Genomic DNA, 26,189 nt, shown 5'->3' with positions numbered 1-26,189 from the left:
ATTCGTGAATTTGAACAGCTTTTAATGACCGTCATCAAAATTGAGTTTTGAGAATAAATAGACTGTGCAAAAGAACCAATGTTCATTAAATCATTTTTCTGTGCTATTTCTTAATTGGTAATTGGTTTTAGGCCATGACATATTTGCTTGCTAATTGCTATGCTTCCTATCTAATCATAATTTAATAATTCTCTTAGGAGGACATTACTGAAAAAGATCCAAAGAGAGAACTGCATTTATTTCCATGGACTGCCCATACTAAGTTAGGGCAACTTAAAGAAAGAATTTACTTTAAGTCCTAGACCCATTTTTATCTAAATGTGTATTCCATGAGAAGGCTGGTATGTAAAAGAAAGGGAATTTACAAGTCCCAAATGTCTTTCCTCTTGTGCTACTTTTATTATCACAAGCAACTACCCACATAAATATATTACTCTTATTAAAACTAAAAGGAAAGGATGGGATGTGGGCTGCCTTGGTAATTACTTGGCATGCTCTTCACATTAACATTTAAAGGAGATTAATTATGGTGTTGTCTGTAATGCTTTAAAGGCTCAAGAGAAATGGACTTAAAACACTTGTCAAAGGGAATATCTTTTACACACCTATCACTTGCGAGAAGTCTGATTTGAGTTGAGATTATGAAGGTTGTAAAGCTAATCATTAGAACTTTGTCACGCCCCACTCTAGTCTGTCAAATGAGGAATTTTCCAATATCCATTGAATAGCTATATCTTAAGTAGCCCATAACCAGTTCTCCATGGGTTTCAGAGACATGGTGGAATTCAGTGCTGGAGAGAACTCTTAGAGCTCACTGATACATGAAAGGGACATGGCCCAGTCTTGAGTGAGTGAGAGGGTACAGAATGCCCAAGGGTTTTGGGTAGTCCATTGTCCACTACAGCAGAGGACAGTAAACAATGGCTTGCTGGCAAAGCTTTATTGGCTCCCAGTCACATCCATTCATTGACATATTTTCTATGACCACACAGACTGCAAGAGTCATGGCAGAGACCGTGTGCCAGCAAACCTTAGCATTCACCATCTGAACCATAAAGTGACCAACTCGGGCCCTAGCACTGACTGCAAATCCTGGATGAGCTTTAAAATGGTGTTTTTGAAAAGTCCATGCTGCTGGTGGTTTCCCCATCCTTGCCACACCATCTTTTAGAGTAGGACCCTGAGATCAGCATGTGTGCAATGTTTTCATAAGTCAGACGAGTTATCCCTGAATAACATTTTGCTTTGATATTACTTAGCCTTAGAAACACATTTTGGATTGTAAAAACCTTTTTATATGGGCTATGAAGTTGGGGATTTCTGCAGAGAAGTGTCTCCTAAACTCTCATCAGTACCAGAATTTACTGTGGGGCTTTTTGTAATTCAAATCGCTAGATAACTTCTTCGGAGGTTCTGACTAGCAGGTCTGAAGAGAGACAGAGGGCCTTTTCAACAAGTGTTTGATGGCCCTGATACTGCAGCTCCGTGCAACTCATTCTGCTTAACACTGACCTAGACTAAAAGGGCTTCCATGTCTAAGATGGAAAAGCCTGCTTCTGGGCTCCTGGCACGGGTATATACTAATAAACCACCCGGAAGGATGCCTGAAGACCACTGTTTCTCTGCTGCCAGTCACTGTTCCCCTCTTCTCTCTCACCCCCGTGATGCCTGACATCAAGCAATCTTTACTCTGGGTTTCCACTCCTTAAAAAGTTTGCTTTCATTGTTTTTTAAAATTCCCTGTAGGGAATTTTCAGTCTTGTAAAATATCTATATTTTGAATGGGGAATGGTAGATAGTGGATATGACGATTTTAGGCAACAAAACAAAATGAATTGCATAGTATAAAATATTGGAAGAAACAAGCAGAAGTCAAGGAAGTGTTTGTGCCGGTCATGACTGTGAAAATGTAAAGCGGCAAAAAGCAACAAAGCCAGGCAAAGAGCTATTCTGGTGCCACAAAAAGAATTTTATTTTGAACCAGGAAGCAACAGAAAACAAGAAGAGATTCAGGATTGAGGGGCTTGGCAGTTGACTCAAATACCAGAACTGAATTTGTGCTGGTACTAGGAGGCATAGAGAAAACCTTCTCATTTCTACACTAAGCTCATTGGATCACAGCACTTTATTCCCATGATTCGCATTCACACAGTCTGGGATTGCATTAGAAATCAGATTTTCTGTAAGTATTTTGTAAATAATTTTGATGATGAAGGTGCCACTCCTGTGACAGTATTGACTGCTGTGCCTTTTTGTTTGTTTGTCCCTGGAAGAAAGGCAAACCTTCAGGAGTAGCTAAACTAGGACCACAGCTGACATCTTGAGTCAGATACCACTTTTCTGGTGAGGAGCTTCACTGTGCACTGTAGGATGTTTAATGCCATCCCTGACTTCTACCCACCAGATGCCAGGTCTCCAGCTTGTGACTACCAAAATTGACTCCCGATATGGCCAAATGTCTTCTCGGGTAGCAAAATCAAGACCTGGATGAGAAGTACTTGCCAGTGTCATTGTCTCTGCATGCCATTGATGTTTTAACAGGAGAGAGCAGATGTCAGCTTTCCAACACCAGATGCACTGAACAGGCAGGCACATGTCTCTGCAGCCATTTGTATGTGCTCCTGGAAATCCATCTTGAGTCGGAGGGCACTGGCTCATTCCTCAGGAAGTTCAAGGTCCATTTATCAGTACCATAAAAAAAGTCCGTCTGTGTTCAGGTTGCTCCCCCCCCCCCCCGAAACCATTATCTCTACAGTCACTTTCTGAAGTCACTTTCTTTTAAAGCTGGAAAGAAAATCTTCACCCTGCACCTACCCTCATCGAATCTACTATTTAGATTCGGACTTCAACAATCCGAATCAAAGGCAAGTTTCAACAAGCAGTATCCAACGCTGGATCCATGCTCTCTTTATCCAAGGAAAAGCAGTACCATATTTTGGAGTCCTGTTCCAAGGATGGGCTACATAACACGGAGGGTCAAGAGAAAGGTGAAAATGCTGGTCTTGTGTTCAAAAAGCACTAAGAGTTTCATCACAGTGAAGAGAGAACATGATACTAAGCTTAAGCCCTCTGCACTCAGGGCACTTGGTAACTGAGTCATTCACATACACATGGTGCCAAGCCTTTACAGCCTTTGTTGGCATCTCATCAGTTTCATTGTACTAATTTAATTAGCACTGCCATCTCTTGTGCCCCTCTATGGAAATGCTTCCTGTGAGTGGCGCCAGTCTGTTTAAAGGAAATGCAGAGTTATACTGCAGCAAATGTTTACATCATGTATTTGTAGACTTAAAAAAATTCCACACAAAATCTTTTCTACATTATTACAGCAATTAAACACTGTGGCCTTTCACCATATACATATTTTCCTGTAAAAATGACAACCTGGAAATAGGAACTGCTACATCCATGATGTTTTTAAGTTAGCCAAGAGTAAGACTTCCACAACAAAATTATAACAGAATTTGTCTTGTCCTTACAAAAATAGTCAAAACACACCCTAAACAGCTTGCGGTGAAAATCTGAGCAGTAACATCTTTATACTGAAAAACATATTCATGGAAATAGTGTCCTTCTAGGAAATGCTTTATGTTAACATCATAAGGCAAACTGTAGCATTTATTGTTACCTGGAGACCATGAGTTTTTAAAAACTCAGAAATCAAGTTTTAGACCCTTTTGTTTAGAACCTGCAAGTGTACAAAGTGCATTAAAATATCTTTATCCAGTTACCCAAAATGTACATAAAAATGACTGAGACAACTTTTCAGTTTATTCAGGGAAGGCAAAGACCTATTTTTGTACTGTCAAAAGTCCTAAAAAGTTCCTAGAGAAAAATGAAGATTTTTTTTCCACTGAGATGTCCATTTTTAAGATGGGAAATTGTCTTAAGCTGCTATCAAAATATTCATCTGGGTATAAATAATATAGTAAATATATAAAATATATCCATTAAGAAAAAGGACAGCATCTGCCAGGGAAGAGACAAAAAGACACAGAAGCTTTGTCTTCCATGAAGCCCAGATTGGCAAGCACATCAATTGTGACCACATGATGCTTAAATGGAGAGTGTAGTGAGTAATTTCAGGAAATGGTCGATTTGATTAAAAAACAAACCCAATTCTTCAATCTACCAGTCTTTCAGTCAATGGCTGGCTGACGTGGTAGCCCAGATAAATATTTTAGCAATTAAACCATTTAAACCATTTAGCAAGTGAACCCATGCCAATGTCCTATGCCAAAGACCACCTGAGGAAGTCTTAATCTAAGGATCATTGCACTATATCTGATCAGTGTGAAAAGAATTTTATCGGAAATTTTATTAGCAAGTCCTATTAACCGATTCCCCTGCTGGAACAGTAAATTTGAAATTTTATCTTCCAACTCTATGATAAACTATACTAGGATATAAGGGGATGTCTACATCTTTCAAAGTGTGCTTCCTAAAGAGTGTCGCTTTAGAAGCATGTATGCTGGTGGTGAGTGTTTTCTGTAGTGTGTCGTATCATTTTTCATACATACTGTTTTTGGTGACTTACATTTGGACATGGTAGTGTTCAAGGCCATGTGCTGATGTCCTAGAGAACAAAATCAATTGAAAACGGGATTGGAATTTGTAATGGAACATGTTAATTTCCATAGACCCAGAAAGAAAATGAAAGCTTGATTTGTGGCAGGGCAAAATAGGGCACCTATTAAATGTAGCGAAAGAATTTCACAGGCCTAATATAACTAGTAAGAGGAAATGAGAAACAGTTTTATACCATGGAACAGAATTCCTCTTTTGATAAAATCCAAATCAGCGTGAATTCTTGAATCATCTGTAAGATTCAAAATAACAAGGTTCAATTGTAATCTCATTCATGATGCTAGCCCAAAAGCGTCAGCCCTGGAGAAATGGGTGAAAACATGACCAAAGGGTTAAGAAAACTTTTTCTTCTCCGGATCATCCCATCAGTCACAACTAAACTTGAGGTTCAAAGTTAATTCTCTCCTTCTCCCTTATTCCCCCTACTATTTGATCCAATACAAGTTTCTGACATCACAGTTAAGATATCTCAAGTTCAGCCAGAGAAAGGAAGCCTGTTTACTTCCTTACTGGATTCTAAATGACTTTTTGCTTTTTAAATAGCTGCATACTGTTATTCTAAGTGACAGGACCTAACACGGTCTCAGTACGAAACAGAATGTGAGAAAGTGAATAAACACACAAGTCTACAGAAGGGTTTTTGCAAGCCCATACACTGATGAAATGAAACTGGTAAAGGGCTGGTAAACTTATGGGCCTCTTCACGCGCAAAACCAAGTGATTCTTACAAGCTGCAATCCAGATTATGTTCCTTTTATAAATAATCTATAGATTTTCCTCTAAATACAAAAAAAATCAAAGAAATTATTAAAGCCTGCACTTAATACAAAACACAATAAAAGAAGTGAAATTTCTCATTTTGAGCCCTATCTGAGCTGGTTTCTGGACAAACTGGGGAGATTTAATCACACTCTCGAAGGCTTAGTTTCTCAATCCTCTAAACAGCCTCTACCTTTGTTATTCCTCAGAGCTGCTCTGGGACTGGATGCTCAAGATAGCTGTTCTGTACAGTCCAAATGGTCTGGGATGGGAAGACCCGTTATAATCGTCAAACACTTGTTCCACACAGTAAAGGTGGGGCACACCGGCTGTGAAAGCGCCACATCAAAGGTATAGAGGTGGATGGAGTTCAAAGCATCATAAAAAGCGATGGAACCATTATCATAGTCCAGCAGGATGCCTACGCGCCGGAGGTGGGGGGCTGGATCAATGGGGATTTCCTTGCTGTTATGCCTAACCACCCAATTATTGTTGCAGCGGCAGAGAGCCCAGGAAGCAGAGTTCTTCCCAATCCATTCATGTTTGGGGGCCGATTTGTATGCAAGGCCAATGGCATACCTGCAGAGACAAAACAGCAGTGATAAAAAAAAAAAACCACATAGCATGCGAGTAAAATTTGTTTTGTGTACCATAGGGCTATTAAAGTGTGATTATTTGTTGTTCCTGATCTCTCCCTAGAAGAGTATTTAAATCTAAATACTTTTCACTGTCTTTACCAAACACAAAGAGGTGGAAGGCAGCCACTATGTTGGCCTACAATCCTTTTTTTCAGCTTAAGTGTTGCAAGAGAATCCTGACTTTCCTCTATACTGCTTTGTTTCTTTTTTTGTGCATGCCTGCACATGAAATTCTCTGGACCAGTGGCTGATCAACTCAGACCTTTCTGTAATTGAAATGTTCTGCTCTGTTCACTACAGTCATCGTAAACCCCATATAGCTACTGGGCATTTGAACTGTGGCTGTGAGCCTATGAAATCAACCTTAAATTTACAGACAAACTATGATTTGGGGTGCCTGGATTTAAGTTTTGGGTTTTTTTTACCTTATTAAAGGCAATGTAGAGTTGCAAAATTATCCTCTGATTTTGTGATATACAATGTCATCCTTTTGTAAGACATTGGGCATCATGAGAGGAAACTGATACTATACACTACACTGTACTGAAGACAATAAAGGATGTGAGATAATCAAGATGTTATTACAAGTAGGGCTTTGTGTTAAAGAAGTTAGTCTGACTGTAGACTCATGTATGTAGTCAGAGAACATTCAAGGTAGGCTAGGTTGAGCTATGATGTTCAGGAAGGTTAGTGTCAGAAATACATTTATTGTTCATTCCCTCCCATGGGATTATCAGCATAACCTCAGCATTTGTATGGAAGAGCCTGTTTCTTTCTTTCTTTCTTTCTTTCTTTCTTTCTTTCTTTCTTTCTTTCTTTCTTTCTTTCTTTCTTTCTTTCTTTCTTTCTTTCTATCTATCTATCATTATCTATCATCTGTCTGTCTGTCTGTCTATTCAGTTTGAAAAATAGTTTCACACTGTGGCCCACACTAGCCTCAAACTCTCACAACCTTCTGCTTTCAGCCTTCTGAGTGATAGGACTTGAGGTATTAGCCCTGCTTGTAATGGATTTTTATTTTCATTAAGTGTATTGTAACAACTACACATGTGGAGCAAGGCTGCCATACTGGAAAGCATGATTCTATACAAGCTTACTCTTTCAACAGACTTTAAACTTTAGGATTGTTATCATATCTTCTGTTTGTCCATGGCTTTGAATGAACTTTGGCAAAAGCAAACAGGGAAAATGATTTCCAGCTATAAGGTTAAGTCCATTGTCTTCATCCAATCTCAATGTCTCATCTATAATACAGGAACAAGTATAGTCTCCATATACCCAAGTAAAAGAGAAAAAGAAAAATGTATTTTTAAATCCTAATCACAATGGCTGGCATGTGATATTCTACAACTATTATTTTATCATACTACCTAATGACACACTAACAGTATGTACAGGAATCAGAATTTAAACCTAGGATGAATCAAAAGGCCACAACTTCAGTTAACATTTCATGCCATCTTCCTTTCATCAGAAATCGTGCAATACAGCACTGCCTTTCTGATTATATTTCCTACTACGTGTTAAAGTTTTAAAAATATCTCTGAGAGGGCTGTAGAAATGGATTATAAAGAGTACATGCTGGTCATCCTTTGTTTTATGCAAGGTAACAAAGAGAGAGACATACAAGGATCTGCCTAGGAGACATACAAGGATCTGCCTAGGAAGGGGAAATAGACAGGAGCTCCTAAAACCTTCATCCAATAACAGATGAAAGCAGATGCAGAGATGCAGATGCAGAGTGGTTAGTGGTGAAGCTAGCAACCCGACAGAGCTCCCAGATTTCTGTTGAAGAGAGGGAGAAGTGATAACAAGAAAAAAGGGGTCAAGAAAAGGATGGGGAAACCCACAGAAAAAGCTGACCTGAACTAGTGGGAGCTCACTCCAGACAGACAACTAGGAAACCTGCATAAGTCCCATCTAGCCCCCCTGAAAGCAGATAACAGTGGGCAGCTTGCGCAGTTTGTGGGAACACTGGCAGTGGGACCAGGATCAATCCCTAATGAACTGACTTTTTGGAGGCCATTTCCTATAAGGAAAAATCTTGCTCAGTCTAGACACAAAAGGGAGGTTCTTAGCCCTGCCTCAAGGTGGTGATGTGACAGAATTTGTTGACTCCCCATGAAAAGCTTTATGCTCTCTGAGGAGCAGATGGGGGGAAGGGAAATGCGAAGGTGGGAGGAGTGGGAAGGGAGGGAGGGTAAACTGAGATTACTATGTAAAAAAGAGAAGAATACAAGCTAATCTTCCAGAGGATTTGAGTCTGGCTCACAGCTACAACCACCTGTAACTCTAGCTCTAAGGGATCCAACACCTTCTTCTGACACACACACACACACACACACACACACACACACACACACACACACCCCTAAACATAAATCTTATGGATTCAATGTGGCAAAAAGGAAAAAAAAAGAGAGAAGTAATTTTAAAACTGTGTGGGAAGGGATAGGAGAGTTTATAAGGTTGTAAGGGAAGGGGTTGAGGAAATATATTGTATGAAAAATACATTGTTTGAAATTCTAAAGGAATTTAAAAAATATTTTAAATTCTACTGAGCAGATAGTTATTCCATTACTCTAAATATCCTTTCTTATTACTCAAAAATAAAAATTCTAAAGAATTTTCCTATAATATTCAAAGCTTCTTATTCTCTTTTTAAGTAACTGAGACATGCCCTTTAATACTTAAAACATTTCACAGTTATTATCATATGCCAAACACATCACTATTAATCAAGAGTGAAAAACCCTGAGTTCAAGTTTTGATATGTTAGAGCAGAAACAAGTGTAATCGGATATTGACATCTAATACCTGACTGTAAGCAGAAAGAGAAACATCACTGGTCTTTGTTTAAAATAACATTTTTAAACAGAAAAATCAGATGTTAGATCTAAAATACAATAGATTTAAGAGAGGTGTGTTTGAAAACATGCTACAACTCTAGAAGATATATTGGCAATCCATTAAGTCAGTGAGCCAGCCCTGCTGTAGTCAACACAGCAACTTCGTGTCCCTCCTGTCAATCTCTGTGCACAGACAGTTCTGGGTTGTGCTACCTAGAAGGCCCATTTTTGTGTGAGTCTGGATCAGATTATGCAATTGCAATATCCTTGCACAAGATCCTGAAGTTGGAAGAGGATCAGGGACACTGTTTCCTAGTGGCAGGCAGCGGGAATGAGGTGTCATGAAGCTTTAGAAGACTTCAGGATGCACCTGCTTTAGCAGAGGACACCAGGTCCTTGTGACTTCATGCACTGGAGTCAGACATAAGTTTTCCACCCCCATTTATCTTTGTAGATCCTTGACTGACTTCTGTTTATTTGCTAAGAGAAAGCCAATACATTTTTGGAATATTCGCCTCCTTTCCCTCCCTCCCTCCCTCCCTCCCTCCCTCCCTCCCTCCCTCCCTCCCTCCCTCCCTCCCTCCCCCTCTCTCTCTGTATGTGCTCCCATGCCCATGCATATACATGAAAGGCCAGAGTTTAATACTGGGTGTTGTCTTCTATTGCTTCTCTTATTAAATCCAGACCTAACTAATTTGGTTAAGCTGTTTAGCCAGTCAGCTCTGGGGAATCCTCCTGTCTGTGTTCACCCACCTCCAAACTTGAGTTACAGGCATGTGCAACTAATACCTGGCTTCTACGTGGATACTTGGGATCATAATTCAGGCCCTTATGCTTGCATAGCAGGCACTTTAGCAACTAAACCATCTCTCTAACTCCATGATATGCATTTTTCAATTTAAAATATCTCCCTTGAAGCTGTACTCTATGACTCAGCAGACACTATTTTAATTTTTCAGATTACATGGAACTTAAATTTGCATCGCCAAATAACAATGGCTGTATTGTTTCTTTCTTGATGCTGCAGACCATTTTTAAATTAAAGAATGCTAATGTTGACTTCCAATTTTATCCTCCATTTAACCCTTTGACATAGCTTCACCAGGGAGGGCTGACTTCATTTAGAAAAGCAGAAAGTTAAAATTAGAAGAAAAGTACAGAAATCTAATGCTGCCCTCTCAAATTCCTGTCTAGTAATATTGGTATGAGCCCATTATTACTACCTTACTTAACACTGTTTCATTAATACCAAGTGCATGTTAGCAGCATTTGACAGCAAGAAAATAAATCAAGTGTACAGTCCATTAGGCAAGGGAAAGTATCATTATATTATCATTAATCTGTGAAACTTTGTACATAATTTCATTGAACTTGAAAGGTGCAGGCAGAATATAATGTTCCATTAAGTGATGCAGTGAGACATAAAGCAATTACAAATACAAAAACTGTGCTTCACAGAGCAATGTTAACATGTCCCATTATATGTATCATAATGTACATGTTAATTTAAAATCAAGCATATATTTCATAAAAAATATGTGTGTGTCACTAACTGTTGTATGTCACAGGCATTTAATTGTAGGGGGAAATGCTTCCTTGCTCTTTCCATCTAGGAAATGCAAATCTATTTTCTACATGTGATTTTTTTAAATTGACACAATCAGGTTTGCATGTAAAGACCCAATGTGTGGCAACTAATTGTACAATTTATTTTTCCCACACGAGTTAGTTTTGACATCTGGAACATGTTTTAAAGGTAATACTGATCTGTGTTTATGTAGCTAAAGTGGTCTGATGCAATTTTCCATACTATTCATCAGTAGCAATGAGATCATAATGATCAGGTATCATTTATCACAAGTAATTAATGGGGTTATAATCATTTAAACACTAGATTCTGAAATACCAGATTAATAAAGGACACCAATTAACTAGAAATGTTTGCTTTTCTGCACATGAATTCTTTTTCCCTTTGTGCTTTTAACTTGCTCAACATAGCTAAAAATTTCAAGTGCCAATTGATTCAGAGAACGCAAGCCTGGTACTTCAGGTTCCATATAAAAAGGTAACTATGACAGTGATGCTATACTCACGACATTCTAGCAACATGACTATATAAACAAGACCTGAACAATTTCAACAACAGTAAACATTATAGTATAGATGGGGGAAATGTGAAGTCCCACCCATAAATGAAAACCTATAAGCAATTAACTTCTGAGAGGGAGAATCAGTCTTCCCTATGGATGAGCCCTCTGATTGGTTATCTAATACTAAGTGGTCAGACCTAGAAACATACATGCAGCAACACAGAACAGACTCAGCAGGGTGTGTGTGTATGTGTGTGTAACCACAATGGCTTAAAATGGTTAAATAAGAGGAAGCATCGTGAATTTGGGAGGAGTAGGTAGACAGAGTAGAGGAGGGAAGGAGGAGAGTGAAGGAGAAATGAAGTAATTGTGTTTTAATAAAATTTTTAAAAAGTGAGAAAGAGAAAAATGCTAGGTCAGGTGGTCTGTGCCTATGATCCCAGAACTGGAGGAATGGAGACAAAAGGATCTTTGGTCACAAGCCAATCTAGCAGAATCCTTAAACTCCAGGTTCAGTGAGAGACCTTGTCTCAAAAAAATAATGTGGGCTGCAGTTGAGGAAGTATCTGGCCTCCATATGTACACACACACAAAGGAACACACATAAATTTCAAGTGCCAATGAATCCCCTAGCCTTGGAAAAAGTAGGACTTCTTCCCCATCATCTGACAGAATATTAGAACATGAAAATGATCATACAGCCACTTTGGAAATCAGTATGGTGATTTCTCAGAAAATTAGGAAACAACCTACCTCAAGACCAAGCAATACCACTTTTGCGTATATGCCCAAAAGAGGCTCAATCATGCCACAAGGACATGTGCTCAACTATGTTTATAGCAGCATTATTTGTAATAGTCATAACCTATAAACAACCTAGATGCCCCTCAACTGAAGAATGGATAAGGAAAATGTGGCACATTTACACAATGGAGTACTACATAGTGGTAAAAAATAATGACATCGTGAAATTTGCGGGGAAATGGATGAATCTAGAAAAAAAGGTATTGAGTGAGGTAACCCAGACCCAGAAAGACAAATATCATACGTACTCAATCATAAGTGGCTTTTAGACATAAAGCAAAGAAAAAACCAGGCTACAACTCACAACCCCAGAGAACCTAGGCAACAAGGAGGACCCTAAGAATGACATACAAGGATCAATATAGGAAGATGTCAAGATCTCCTGAGGGGGAAAAAAAAAGATCTCCTGAGTAAATTGGGAGTGTAGGTGAAGGGGTCACGGGAGAGGGCAGAAGGGGAGGGGTAGGAAGGGAGGGGAGTGGAGAAGGATGCATAGCTCAATAAAACCAATAAAAATTATAAAAAATAAAAATAAGTTACACTGTGGAAAAGAAGAAAAAAAGAAAATGGTCTAGGCATAGAGAATCAGGAGGATAATGTGAGATGAAAAACTACCTGCTAGGTTAATACAGATACCATTATTAAGAGAGTGGAGATAACCACTTGAGCAAGGTTCCTTAGATTTGGCTTGACTTGTACTCAGCTATGTGCAATTTGTGTACATTGTATTATTTGTAAGGATTTATATGAAAATGACTTGTTTTAGAAGTGCCTTATCATTCTTGGATTAAAACAAACACTGTTGGTGTCCTCATGAATTTCAGGTTTTGTACTTTTGAATATTGATTTTAAGTTTTATTTTTGTTTTAATTTTTTATTACTTGGCAGTCTCATATATTTATGCAATGAATTTTAGTCATTTTTACTGCTCTCATCTCCCGCCCTCTCCCCCTTTAATCCTTCTCCACAACTTCCCTTCTTTCATGTCAGCTATCACTTACTAAGTATGTTTGTTCATGTGTTAAAGCATAATTATAACTTTTCAAAGCTATATCGCCATTCAGTGAGTAAGGCATACTATGGTGGTTAGAGCAGAGATCAACAAACTTCAACCGGGGGGTCAACTCTGGCCCCTTGCCTATTCTCACAAATGAAGTTCTATTGGCACCCAGTCCTACCCATTTGTACATGCATTGTCTGTGGCTGCTTTCCCACTATTACAGCCCCAGGTTGAGTACTTGGGACAAAAGATTCCTGACCTGTAAAATCAAGATATTAACTTTCTTGTCCTTTTTTTATGGGCTCCTAGTTACAAGTTAGACCCCTGACTACAGAGTTTGTAACTACCAACTGTGAATTTTATGACTTTGGGGCCATGCCTTAGTCACGTCATTTGTAAAATGAGAATAACATCACCTCCTCTTTTTCTTTTGGCCTTGAACTCACTATATCTTTATCTCTTTCTATACATGTGTGTATACATACACACACATGAAGATGACTTTGAACTCTAGTTTTTCCTACCTCTGCATCATGAATACTGGGGTTATAGGCCTGTACTACCATGCTAGATTTCTGCATTGCTGGAACAGAGACATAAAATTGACCTAGACCCAACCTGTAGATTAAAGTATAAATCCAGTTGAGATTAATCCTTATCAGCTAACCCACAAATATATGTGTTTAATAGCATTAGTAAATGGTTGCTTTGAAGACACACTGATTTGGGGGATGTTTGCTATGTAGCATTATTGCAGGGGTAGGTTTTACTCTTCAGAATGGATGCTGATTATAAACGTATAACCTTGATAAAGTACAAAGCAGCTTATTGATATCCTTGACAAAGAACAGAATAGTTTGTGCTTTTTACTGTTGGAGGAAAATCGATTCTGCCTACCATGTGCTTCCACTTATGACCACTTCCCAGTAATGTCGGCCACTATCAATGAACACGTTTCCAGCCACTCCGTAACTTCCTTGGCTGGTGAAGCGTTCAGGCGTATGACTCTTCTTGGATGATGACTCATCTCGTTCCACTGTCAGGTTATCATGGGATACCTTCAGTTTTCGATGAGCAGATTTGGGATCCAGCTTAAACGGCTGACCTAGAAACAAGTTCACAAAAGAAAAAGAAGTGAAAGAGTACTGCTTATTGGAATGTAACAAATGGTATAGCTTCACAGTCAGACTTAAAATTCTGAAGCAAGGGATGAAGAGATAGCATAGTGGTTAAGAGCACTAACTGCTCCAGAGGGCCTGGGTTTGGCAGTTCACTACTATCTGTAACTCTAGTTCCAGCAGATCTGATGCCCTTTTCTGACTTCACTGGGCATAAGGCATGCACATGGTTTGCAGACACACATACAGGCAAAAGATCCATACACATGAAATACAGACGAAGAGGCAAAGCCTAGAATAAGCCATTTTTCCTTGAGCTATACTTCCTACCACAAAAGTGTATCTTGTATTCTAATAGCAATTTAATATTTAGAAACAGTTTTTAAAAGGTATTTATTTATTTATACTTTTCATGATGTTCAAAAAATTATGCAGGAATTTTATGTTCTAGGAAGAGCAGTGTTGGCTGTGCTTCCTTGAGTTTCTAGTTAGTTTCTAGCGAGGAGTCCAGTGTTGCTCTGTAACTGTTCAGAAAGGAGTGGGCAAGGATCAACCTTGGATAGGATAGGGGGATTGTGGTACAAGTGCATTCTGGATGAAGAACATCCTGGAAAGGAGGAGAAAAATGAAGACCTTATTTTCAAGGACTTCCATATATAATCAGGCTTGAATTACACCCATGCTAAATAGACTCCAGAAATAAAGAACAAATAAATCAAGATTTCAAGTCAGAATGTAGAGTGTTCTAAACACTCAAACACATCGTTCTGAGCTTGGTAAAAGGAAAAGTATCACTTTTTAGGGACTATATATTTAAAATTTTTTTCAGCAAGGGTAAATGAGAGTAATGCTCAAGTTTTCTATTTCTGGATTTATTAATACATATAATAGATACAATTATTTTTCATTATTCACATTTGTGTTTTGAAAAGTTTAACATTAAAAATCCTGGCACAGTCATCTATGGGAATTTTGATGTAACTGTTACTTCTCTGTCACTTCAATATTAGGACTGAGTACAGCCAATTGGCTATTGTCACATAAGGAACAGAACATTTTCAAACAGGAAACATTACAATTGGGTAGTGATAACACACTGTCCAACTTCCCAACCACTCTTGCAGTTAGAAAAGGCCTTCTGCTCAGTATGAAAGTCCCATGAAATCATAGGAAAAAAGCCTGGTAAATATGAATGTAAGCAATGCATGCTTGGGCTGGAGACCTCATGGAGAACTGTGTTCACTTAAATATGGGTGGCTCTGCTTGGATTTAAACATAACACCAGAACCTCAAAAATTTTTGCCTTTAGGTCAGTGACGAGCACACTTTTTCTGCAGAGGGTAAGAAAATAAATATTTTCAGTTATGTAGGCCATGTGGTTTCTTTTATGACTTTGTCTTTGTAGTGAGGAAGTAGTCACAAATTGATAAATGAATGGGTATGGGTATATGTAAATAAACCTTTATTTATAAATGTAGATATTTAGATTTGGCCCCTGAACTACAGCTTACTGATCCTTGTTTTATATTTCTGTAGATATCAAAGGGAAGCCAGTTGGCATGCCAATGTGGACTGGAAATTTCCCACAAAGTTTCACCCTTCGAAGAGAGACAGAGGCAAATTGATGTTTGCTGAGAAAGGGAGAATCAGTCTTCTCTAAGGGCAAGCCCTCTGATAGGTTAGCCAATCCAAAGAGGTCAGTCTTAAACACATGTGAGTAATACTAAATGATCTCCGCATATGGCATTTATAAACATACATATATATGCACACACACGCATGTATACATCTGTGTTTGTGTAAGACTTACAATTAAAGAATAGGAAGCTAAGAATTTGAGAAAAGGTGGGAAGGATATGGAAGGAATTAGAAGGAGAAGAGGGAGAGGAAGAATAATGTAAATACAGTACTCATATCTGAAATTATCAAAAGAATTTTTTACTCGTTTGTATCTTATTGAGACCTTCAATGTTTTATGGATGTTTGAACATAAGTCTTATACAGTCTTAAATTTAATTCTAATGTATAATTTTTGTGTTACGAAAAACTTAAACTTCTAATTTGGGGGGCTTATCCTTGGATATAAAATTGATATCTGTATACTAAAAATAAATTAAATACAAAGGATAAAAGAATATAAATCTGACTTAAAAGAAAAAAAAGCCCTCAAGGACCGAGAAGGTAGCTCTCAGAGGCTATCAGACCTACTGGATTATCCCTATAGTTTACATTTTAAAGTTTAAACTTGGCTTGGCTTGTAAAAATATAAAAGTCTCTATGGATGTTCATGCCAGCAACTGTTAGGGATAAGTTATGGAATAAGCTCAGAAGAGAACAAAGATGCTCTCTCTTAAAATATTCCAATTTTTACAGGTGAATAACAAATGTGAGTAAAAATCATTTGACACTAATGGGCAGAGGAGGGAAAAAAATTTCATCTTGGAGCTCACCATTTATGTAGGCCTGAGTGCTGTTTGGCCTAATTAATGCCAGTGAGGAATAGCAGCAGAATGTTCAGAAAGAAGGGACTTGCAATGGATAACTGCCTGCAGTGTCCTGCTTGCCTTAGCCCCCTCTCTCAGCCACTCTCACACATAGCAGGGGCCCACCAGCTTCAGTGGGACCCAAGCTTTGTGTTCTCATTGAGCCAATTCTGTCTGGGCTACAGAGGTCTTTCAAAAAACAAACCACTGCCCATTCTTACCAACTTTTAGGCTTTGGCTTCGGTGAAGACAAATTAGCTTGAGAAGGAAGTTAATGATTGTGTTACTAAAGAACTTAATTCATCAGACCATTTGTAGAGGATATGACCTTATCCTGTCTACTATTCTTTTGCTTGGACAACTCTCATAATAATCTCTGGACACATTCCCCAGCTGTCAATCTTCCTTCATTTTAATCCCTTCACCACATCACATCATGTTTTTTAGATCCTCATCCAACCCCTACCATATAAACCTGTCAACCTATCTCCCATCAAACACTGCTCTCAAAAAACCAACTGTTTCATGACCCATAATGGGTTTACCATTTGGTTTTATTTGTTTTTGTTTTGTGATCCTGTGGATGGGAACCATGGCTCCACACATTGTAGTCAATCACTCTGTCACTGAGTGCTGAGGTCAGTGCAGCGTAGATAGCCAAGACTGGTGGGGGGTGCCGGGATTGAGACACGGAGGCTCCTTTTCAGGTGGAAGAACAGCAACTTTTATCTTGCCCAGCAACCTTTTATATCTCTACTCCTTCTGTGGAGACCCATCAGCCAGAAAGAACACAAACATCCTTGTCAATTACAGACCACAAGGAAGTTCGGCTGTCAGTCAGGGGGAGTGAGGGCAGCTGGATCACAACAACTGAGTAATATCCCAAGCCATATCTGAGAGGGTCTCACTAAATTGCTCAGGCTGGTCTTGAACTTGTTCTGTAGACTAAGCTGGCCTTGAATTTAGGTTCTTCCTGTAGGTAGGATTACAGGCCGATGAGAACAGGCTTAGCTAGTTTATATTTTTTAAAACTGGTATGTGTGTGTGTGTCGGTGGGTGGTGTGTTTGTGTGGTGTGGTGTTACTGGGCTTTGTCCCACAACAAAGGCTAAACTGGTCTGGAATTTGGGATCCTGTTTCACTGTCCTGAGTGCTGGGATTACAGGTATGCACCAGTGTGCCTAGTTTTACAATACGGGTTTTGTCTCTAGTTTCATTGTTCAGCTAACCTGTCCACTTATGTCTTATTTTTACTATGCTGATTCCTTTTCTATTGCACAGATATGATCATTTCTTTGGGCCTTTGTACATCTTATTCCTTTGTCATGGGATATTCTCTCTTCTTCACATCCCTTAATCTTTCCTTACCCTGAAAAGCTACCATGGCTATACAGGGTGATGTTCTTTTGAATGTTCTACACTTTCATGAGTTGCTGCCATTACAGACTTCAGAAATGCGATGATAACTAAGGCTTAGTGTTCAGTCTTCTCAAGCAGTCTACAGTCTCCTTGAGAGAAGACCATCTGTAGGAGCTAAATGTTGTCACAGTGTCCTCAGCCTGGTGCACAGCATCGAAAATTTGCTATAGGAGCTCCACGAGCTTTGGAGAGATGAAATGCATGCTCGAGTGTTAATTACAAGCTGTTGCCCTAAGTATGTATAAGTTAATTTTCATGTGCTCCGTGACTGTTAGCAAAGCATAACGTAATATTATTCTAATATTCTCAAAGTTGTTTCAAATTTATCAACGTATAAATGAGGCTAAATTTTCCTGTTTTAAAAATGAAGAACCAAAATCTTCTCTTAAAAAATGGGGAGAATGTGAAGAACCACCAAATGTGAGACGAATTCTTAGACTGGATCCTATTAAAGGAACTGTAAAATCTGCATAAAGCCTAGGACTTAGGCAACAGAAATGTACTAACGTTAACTTCTTAGGTTGTGACAAATGAGTCAGGGTCATGTAAGACGCTGACTCTAGGGTAAGCTGAGTACAGGGTGTACAGGCCTCTCTGTAATAGCTACAGGTTTTCTGGGAATCTACAATCACCACGAAATAAAATGGTTTTGTCTAAAAAAATATATATATATATAAAGACAAGTCTCATGGCCACATGGAAAACATGTGGCAGAACTTCAGCTTTCTCATGCTTAATCCAGAGTTCTTCTTCTACCCTTCGCTTGTCCTAAGATCAATTCATGTGCTACCATGCTCTGGGAGACAAGGATATGGTTAAATGAGAGTTCCTCTTGAGAACTCATTAATTGTTTCTGTTGACTGGCAACCCCACAACATATCACCATATTGACATAGCATAATATTTCTAGATCAAAAAGATGTAAAGAAAGAAAAGAGGTTAAAACAAAACACATGTAGACAGAGACAGTGACAGTAACAGTAAGATGACAGAACCACGAGACACAAGGACAGGCTGCACCACTCATTGTGTTGAGTGCTATCCTCTATGCCATAGATGTTTAATATGCCTGTCTTCCACTCATATGATGCCAGCAGCATCCTCCTCAGTTGTGATAATGCAGGAGAATGTCTCCAGACATTATTAAATGCTACATGGACTGGGGTTATGGGAGGAAAGACAAAACTGCCCATGACTGAGAATCACAGACCCAGACAGATCCTTCAAATAAAACAGAATTTCTGAAGAAAGAGTTATGAACCTGTTTTCTACTATGGAAAACAATCCTATCTAACATTTACAAAGTGTGTTCTGCATCAGGCCTTATAGGCACCTGCTCAATTTCTCACAAGAACTTCTTCAGGACTGTTTTCTCAAGAAATGGGAGCAACTATATGCAAAGAAACTAATGGCCACATGACCTAGAAGACACAGAATCAACTTTGACACCCAGAGGGAGCTGCTGGGAACGTCAGCACTTCACACTGGCTCTTTCCTTGCTTTTTCTGAGCCTGTGGGTGATGCCCAAGACAAAAGAGGAAAAAGAAAAGCAAGGAGGAGGAGTGTTAGCCACGAGATGAGCAAATGTGAGATGACGGCTCAGCTGAGTTCACAGCACTTACTGTTCGTCTTCAGCTTCCCAGGCTCACTGCTGCGACTGCCTGCCTGGTTGATGGCCTTGACCATGAAGATATACTTGGTGCCACTTTGTAGGCCATGCACAGTGTAGTGGTTCTGCTTGATGTTGGGCACAATCATCCAGCTATCAGCCGAGTTACACAGACCTGCAATGCCAACCAGACAGGTGCTATCACAGACAATGTTGACAGAATTTTAGGTTATTTAAGCTGTAAACATTGAAACATGGAGAACTTATTTTCTTTTTGTATGGGATAACCAACAAAATTGGACTCAATATGCTATCTATATCAAAAGCTCACTTTGAATTACATGTGTCCTTTGAGCATTTCCCCTGGGACAAATCACTGAAGATTCTTATATTGCAAATTCTGTTCTGTATGAACAGTGCAACGAAGGTGCTTTTGTCTGGAATCTTATGCACTGAACATGCACATGGTGTGTTATTGAGAGCAGTGAGGCAGAAACAAAATTAACCAGGGATTGATCCCCCATCTTACCCTCTCCTGAATGACACCAGTCATTCAAGCTTGGTTCTCATGAACTGGGAAACTCACAGAAGGGTAGCTGATGATGTACGAAGAGGTGACTTCATCAACACTGACATATTGACTGCATTTTGCCTCTGATACTTCTCTTGGCCATATCCAAGCCAAAGTGACTTTGCAGCTACTCTCTCTCTAAAAAGGAGGAATATACTGCTTGGCCATGTGGCTTTAAGTTTGGTCATATGACTTGTTAACTTGAGCACAAATGACAATGTGCTTGTCGCAGGAGTAAGTTTGAAGTTTTCCGTTCGTTCCCTGCATCTCTGCCATTGCTATGGGGGAAACATTTGGGGAAGAGTCTGCTTATTTCAACAAATGAGACAAGCAGAGAAGCTACTCTGACTAGTTTTATGTCAACCGCTAGAGGCGGTTGAGAAGAGAGAACATTAACTTAGAAAATTCCTCACTAATTGTTCTGTGGAGAAATCTGTGGGGGCATTTCCTTGACTTGAGATTGAAGTGGGAGAGGTTTGTTCACTGTGGATGGTGACATCCTGGGACTTGTGGTCGTGGGTGCTACAAGAAAGCAGGATGAGCAAGCCAGTAGTGGTACTCCTTTGTGACTTCTGCATCAGCTCCTGCCTCCTCCTGGTTCCTGCCCTGCTTGAGTTGCTGACCTGACTTCCCTCGGCGAACAGTAATATAGATGTTTAAGTGAAATTAGGCCCTTTCCTCTCCAAGGTACTTTTTGTCATAGTGATTCATCACAACATTAGTCCTTCTAAGACAACAGCCTTCTCATTAGGTCAATGCAGCAGCAAACCCAGCACAGGTCAGCCAACTCTATACAACTTCTAGTGGAAGAGATTTAAAAGTGATCACCAAGGTGCTATGTAATCCTATTCGTGGGGATTCAGAGAAACCTGGGGCAACAGCAGCACTTAGGGGCAACTGGGGGCCCAGTGTGGACCTTGGGAAAGATCATAGGATTTTTCACCAGCTGTATCCCTGGTATCACTGGTCCAGAGTGAAGTAGGGCTGCTCTTCTGGTTTCATTCTGCAGGATGTGGGTTGAGAAACAAGCTGAGGATTTATGAGGCTTGGAAGAACATGTAGGAAAAAGGAAGTCCATTTTGTTTCGCAGCTGACTGATGCTAGAAACTTCTTTTTGGTATCAGGCCCAACTTTCCTCTCTCCATCCATCAATCTCCACTCCAATAGAACCTTTTCCCATTTCCCTGGTGACTAGGCTGTCATGAAGTTTCCTTTCTCAGTACTAGTCCCTGGGAGAATGCCAGACCCTTCCACTTCCTGAGGTACTACTCCAAACTCACCGCCCCCCCTTTTTCCTTTTTGGTTCATTCGCAAGTCAAAGGGTTAGTTCCTTTGATCTCGAGGCAACTTATACCTCATCCAACTCTGAAGAAACAGCTCCCCAAGAGCCTAATGAGACCTAAGAGAAGCAATTCACAAATATACATCTACACCAACCCACAAATATTTGCATAGCACTGCAGGGTAGTCGTGAGCTCCCTGGAATCTCTTTGAATTATATATACTAAATGCTTTCTCCAACTTGTGACTTAAAAATTACACCTGCAATTATAAAAGATGAGAAGAACTTTTCAGAACTCTGTTTTGGTATATGTTCGTGTGTGTGTGTGTGTGTGTGTGTGTGTGTGTAGTGCACTTATGAGTGCATGTGCATGTGCAGGCCAGAGGTTGATAGCTGGTGCCTTTCTTGATTGTTCTCTACTTTATTTTTAGATCCAGGATCGGAGAGAACCTGGAACTCACCAGTTCTGGCTAGTTTGGCTAGCCAGCTTGTTCCTGGGATCCCCTGTCTGAGTCCTAAATGCTGAGATTATAGGTGGCTTCAATTCCTTTTGGTTTTCTGTCTGTCCTAAATGCTGGGATTACAGATGACTGCAATGCCTTTTAGCTTTCTTTGTGGGTTCTGGAGAGCCAAACCTTGGTCCTTATGCTTGAATAGTAAGTGCTTTATCTCTCCAGCCTCACATGCTCTGGATCTTGTGTGAATACTTTTTTTTCAGGTACTCCCAAGAGTCATTTGGCCTCATGAGTTTTCTGTCACTTCTTATAATTTCTACCTTTGAAAACTTAAATCACAGGACCTTGAGACTTGAAAAAAGTAAGCATAAAGCAAGAAGACAACTTCATACTCATAAAGGAATTTGAGTGTGTGAAACAGCATTAAGTACTGAGTAGAATAATTCAGGACAGCATCTCCTCAATTTGTCTGTAAGTCTGCACTTTGTGTTTTCTTCCCAATTCTCCCTTGAGTAAGAAGAAAACCTCCCAAGTCCCAATTGGCCATCTCTTACCACAAAACAAAGCTTCCAGTACTGGGACTGGGTTATATCCTATTGAGTTGTGGGCCAAAGGGATCCCATGGAAATACCCAAACAACCTAGGTAGTTGCTAAAAGAATATGTTGCTCTCATCAAATGGACAGGAGGTCCCATTGCAAAAGACCACATCTATGCAACTCATTGAACATGGAGAGGGTGAGCTGTTGCCCACATAGAACCTTCACCATCATATTATGGTGTCTTTGGTATGGGAAGGTACTCTGCAGGCTACCAAAAGAGAAATGTAAACATCAATCCAGCCACAAAGCATTTGATCTACAATGCTATTTTTTTTCTGCAAAATGTGCTAGTGCAATAGTGGCACAAAGCTTGTGGGACTAGCCAGCCAATGTCTGATTTGATGTAAGGTCCACTCCACTCCACAAGATAGAACCCATACCCAATTCTGGTCGGGTCACCAAGAAACCAGAGAGCAGGTAGCCCAGAGACCAGGGATCAGTGCCTTATTCAGCCATCATTAGAAACCTCCTTCTGCAGCAGATGGGAACAAATACAAAGACACAACCAGATACTATGCGAAGAGAGAGACCTTGGAACACATAGCTAAATGCGGTGTCTCCATCAAATTCCTCACCTCAGGGATAGCTCAGGGAACCACAGGGAAGAGGAGGCAAAAGGAATGTAAGAACCAGAGAGGACGGAGGACACCGGGAGAACAAGGTCCTCTGAATCAGCATGGACAAATCTCATATGAACTCACAGAGACTGAAGCAACAAGCATAGGACTGACTGACATGGATTTGCACCAGGTCCTCTAGCTTTCAGCCTAGTATTTTTTTTTTTTTTTAGTTTTTCTAATAACCCTACCACTGCTTCCTCTCCCTCCTCTTCTCCAAGTCCTTTCCCCTTTACCCTTTGCACCCTTTTTTGATTTAGTTTTTTTTATTTTTATTGAGCTCTACATTTTTCTCTGCTCCCCTCCCTGTCTCTCCCCTTTCCCCTTCAGCCCTCCCCAAGGTCCCCTGCTCCCAAATTACTCAGGAGATCTTGTGTTTTTCTACTTTCTACTTCCCATGTAGATTAGATCTATGTATGTCTCTCTTAGGGTCTTCATTGTTGTCTAAGTTCTCTGGGAGTGTGCTTTTTAGGCTGGTTTTCTTTCTTTGTTTTATGTTTAAAAACCACTTATGAGTGAGTACATGTGATAATTGTCTTTCTGTGTCTGGGTTAAATCACTCAAAATAATGTTTTCTAGCTCCATCCATTTTCCTGCAAAATTCAAGATGTCATTATTTTTCTGCTGTGTAGTACTCCATTGTGCAAATGTACCACATTTTCCTTATCCATTCTTCGGTTAAGGGGCATTTAGGTTGTTTTCAGGTTCTGGTTATGACAAACAATGCTGCTATGAACATAGTTGAGTACATGTCCTTGTGGCACGATTGAGCATCCTTTGGATATATACCCAAAAGTGGTATTACTGGGTCTTGAGGAAGGTTGTTTTCTAATTTTCTGAGAAATCACCACACTGACATCCAAAGGGGTTGCACCAGCTTGCATTCCCATCAGCAATGCAGAAGTGTTCCCTTTTCCCCACAACCTCTCCAGCATAAGTTGTCATCAGTATTTTTGATCTTGGCCATTCTTACAGGTGTAAGATGGAATCTCAGAGTTGTTTTGATTTGCATTTCTCTGATGACTAAGGATGTTAAACATTTTCTTAGTATTTTTATGGGGTCTTGAGTATAAGAAGAAGTGGGTCTCTAATTCTTGTTTTGCTCTTAGGACCCTTTTATTTTCTCCTGGGCTGCCTTGTTCAATTTCAGTGTGATGGTTTTTGTTCTGTGTTTGGTTGTTTTCTCTTAGAAGCCTGTTCTTTTCTAATGAGAGACAGAAAGGGAGTAAATCTGGATGGGAGGAGCGGTAGTGAGGAAGTGGGAGGAGTAGTAGATGAAAGGGAAACAGTAATCAAGATATATTATAGGAGGAAGAAATCTATTTTTAATATAAGAGGGGGGAAAGAAGAAAATGTCTCTAAAGGCTATGGTGACAGGAGGCTCTCCCTTCTCTATATTCTCTTTGATCCTTTCTCACTATAACATTTTACTTTATTTTATTTTTTTAGAAAACAACTAAAACAAACCCTGTATTTCTGGAGCCTGCTTCAGCCAAATATTAGATTTTGATCCAACCAAAGTACGGTCCTTTTAAACTGTGTGATCCAATCCCCACGAGGTCAATAATTTACTTGTTGAGGACATCAATATTATTAAAATAATAATAAATCAAAATTAACTTTTCTATCTTAGAACAATCAGCTCATATCCTTAGGTCTCTGTCAACAGCAGTCAGACATATATGCAAAACAATAATAGCACTCAGCAGATTCAAATGAGTATCCTATCAATTTCACTGCATTTGTGCTGTTCATATTTAATTGCACATGTTATGATGAAATGACTACTGTGGTCAAAGAGGGAAAAGGTAAAAATGCTTTCAATAAACTTTCTAGTCGTTGTAGATACGTGAAGCTTGATTTCGTGTGGTGGAAGATGTTTACAGCAATGTCACAGGAGCAGATGTTTGAAATTAGTTCCAACTACAACTTGGCTTCCAATCACAAACTTAACAAAGATTTAATGTATCAAAACCTCCCCACAAAAAGCCAAGATGTGAAACTGACTATCCTGATTATTTTGAAGCCACTATTTTTTTCTTTGAGTGTAATAAAATTTTTGAAATTTCATTGAATATAGGTGTAGTTTTACAGTGAGCAAGCCATCTTCATAAACACTAACTAGTTTTTGCTTCCCTTTTTATTACTAATATTGCCAGAATAATGATTGAGAATTTATTGCAAATGCCAAGAAAACAATAGTAACATTTTCTTTTGGGACATTTATGTGGGGGTGCAATGGAGTACACCTCAAATATATTGGTAGTGTAGGTCTTATACCAGCCAGTACCATCACATTTCTTGCACATGGCTCTATGCTACCTCGACACTACACTGTTTATGAAACGTGCACATGATTATCCCAACTGAAACTTCACTTTTTCCCAGACTTGTCTGGGTGTTTTGATATTCATAGACTGACTCAGGTAAAATATTAAAACAACAAATGAAACTAGAAGACTATTGCTCATAATGAAGCACAATTGAGCCTTTTGACTTTGTACAGTAGTTTTCATTGACAATGAGTCAAAAGAATTTCTCTCCTACTGTAGCATATTAAATGATTTTAATTACATTGGGGATTTGAGAGCCTTGAATGAAAACAGCCATTTTGTGCAAAATATGGTGCAGTGTGGACATTGTTTGCAGAGGCTGTCTATGGATTTCTAACAATATTTCTCTCTTCTAACAGTTTGGGCAGAAGTGAGCCATTTTTCATTCTTCCTTGTAAAAATAATAGATTCTTAATAACTTTCATGAAATGATTTCAAAATGACTGAAATGCATACATATCACTATTTTACATGATGTCCTCAAGAAATGTGACTTCTGATTATTTTGTAAATAATAGGAAGAACTTGCTGGCAAAAGCCCCAATTTGAGATTTTAAAAGAACATATGAACATCCAAACTGGCTAGGCTCCCACAAAGCCAGCACATGTTCACCTTCCTAGATATGGACGGAGGGGGGAGGACCTAGGACTTACCACAGGGCAGGGAACCCGGACTGCTCTGTGGACTGGAGAGGGAGGGGGAGAGGAGTGGGGGGAGGAGGAGAAGGGTGGGAGGAGGGGGAGGGAAATGGGAGGCTGGGAGGAGGGGGAAACTTGTTTTTTGTTTATGTTTTTTTTCTTCTTTTCTCAATAAAAAAATTTAAAATAAAAAAAAGAAAAGGGTAGCTGAAAAAAAAAGAACATATGAAAAGTAGTTTCAGTAAACATTGAAAATTAAATATGTATCTATGTGTTAATAAAAAGTAACATATGCAGTCATAATTCTGTCAATACAATGAAAAAAAGCAGTAACAT

The 26,189-nt window shown here is 39.3% G+C and overlaps 1 protein-coding gene across 2 annotated transcripts in view; it reads right to left on the bottom strand.

Moving 5' to 3' along the window:
• Positions 1 to 1,952: 1,952 nt before the first annotated feature.
• Positions 1,953 to 26,189, bottom strand: part of LOC121444458 (E3 ubiquitin-protein ligase Midline-1) — a 370,913-nt gene continuing 346,676 nt past the window's right edge. For both annotated transcript variants that reach the window (XM_041646265.1, XM_041646266.1), the window contains exons 8-10: positions 19,369 to 19,530; positions 13,625 to 13,832; positions 1,953 to 5,925 (exon numbers count right to left, since the gene is read on the bottom strand). In XM_041646265.1, coding sequence (XP_041502199.1) covers positions 5,577 to 5,925; positions 13,625 to 13,832; positions 19,369 to 19,530 — 719 coding nt within the window. In that variant the 3' untranslated portion in view covers positions 1,953 to 5,576. The remainder of the gene's footprint in view (positions 5,926 to 13,624; positions 13,833 to 19,368; positions 19,531 to 26,189) is intronic.

This window comes from Microtus oregoni, unplaced genomic scaffold (assembly GCF_018167655.1).
Source record: "Microtus oregoni isolate MIOR12 unplaced genomic scaffold, Mior012 000127F_ref0000509, whole genome shotgun sequence".
NCBI lineage: Eukaryota > Metazoa > Chordata > Mammalia > Rodentia > Cricetidae > Microtus > Microtus oregoni.
Note: the sequence above shows the minus strand (reverse complement) of the source record. Positions and strands in the feature narration are given on the sequence as shown.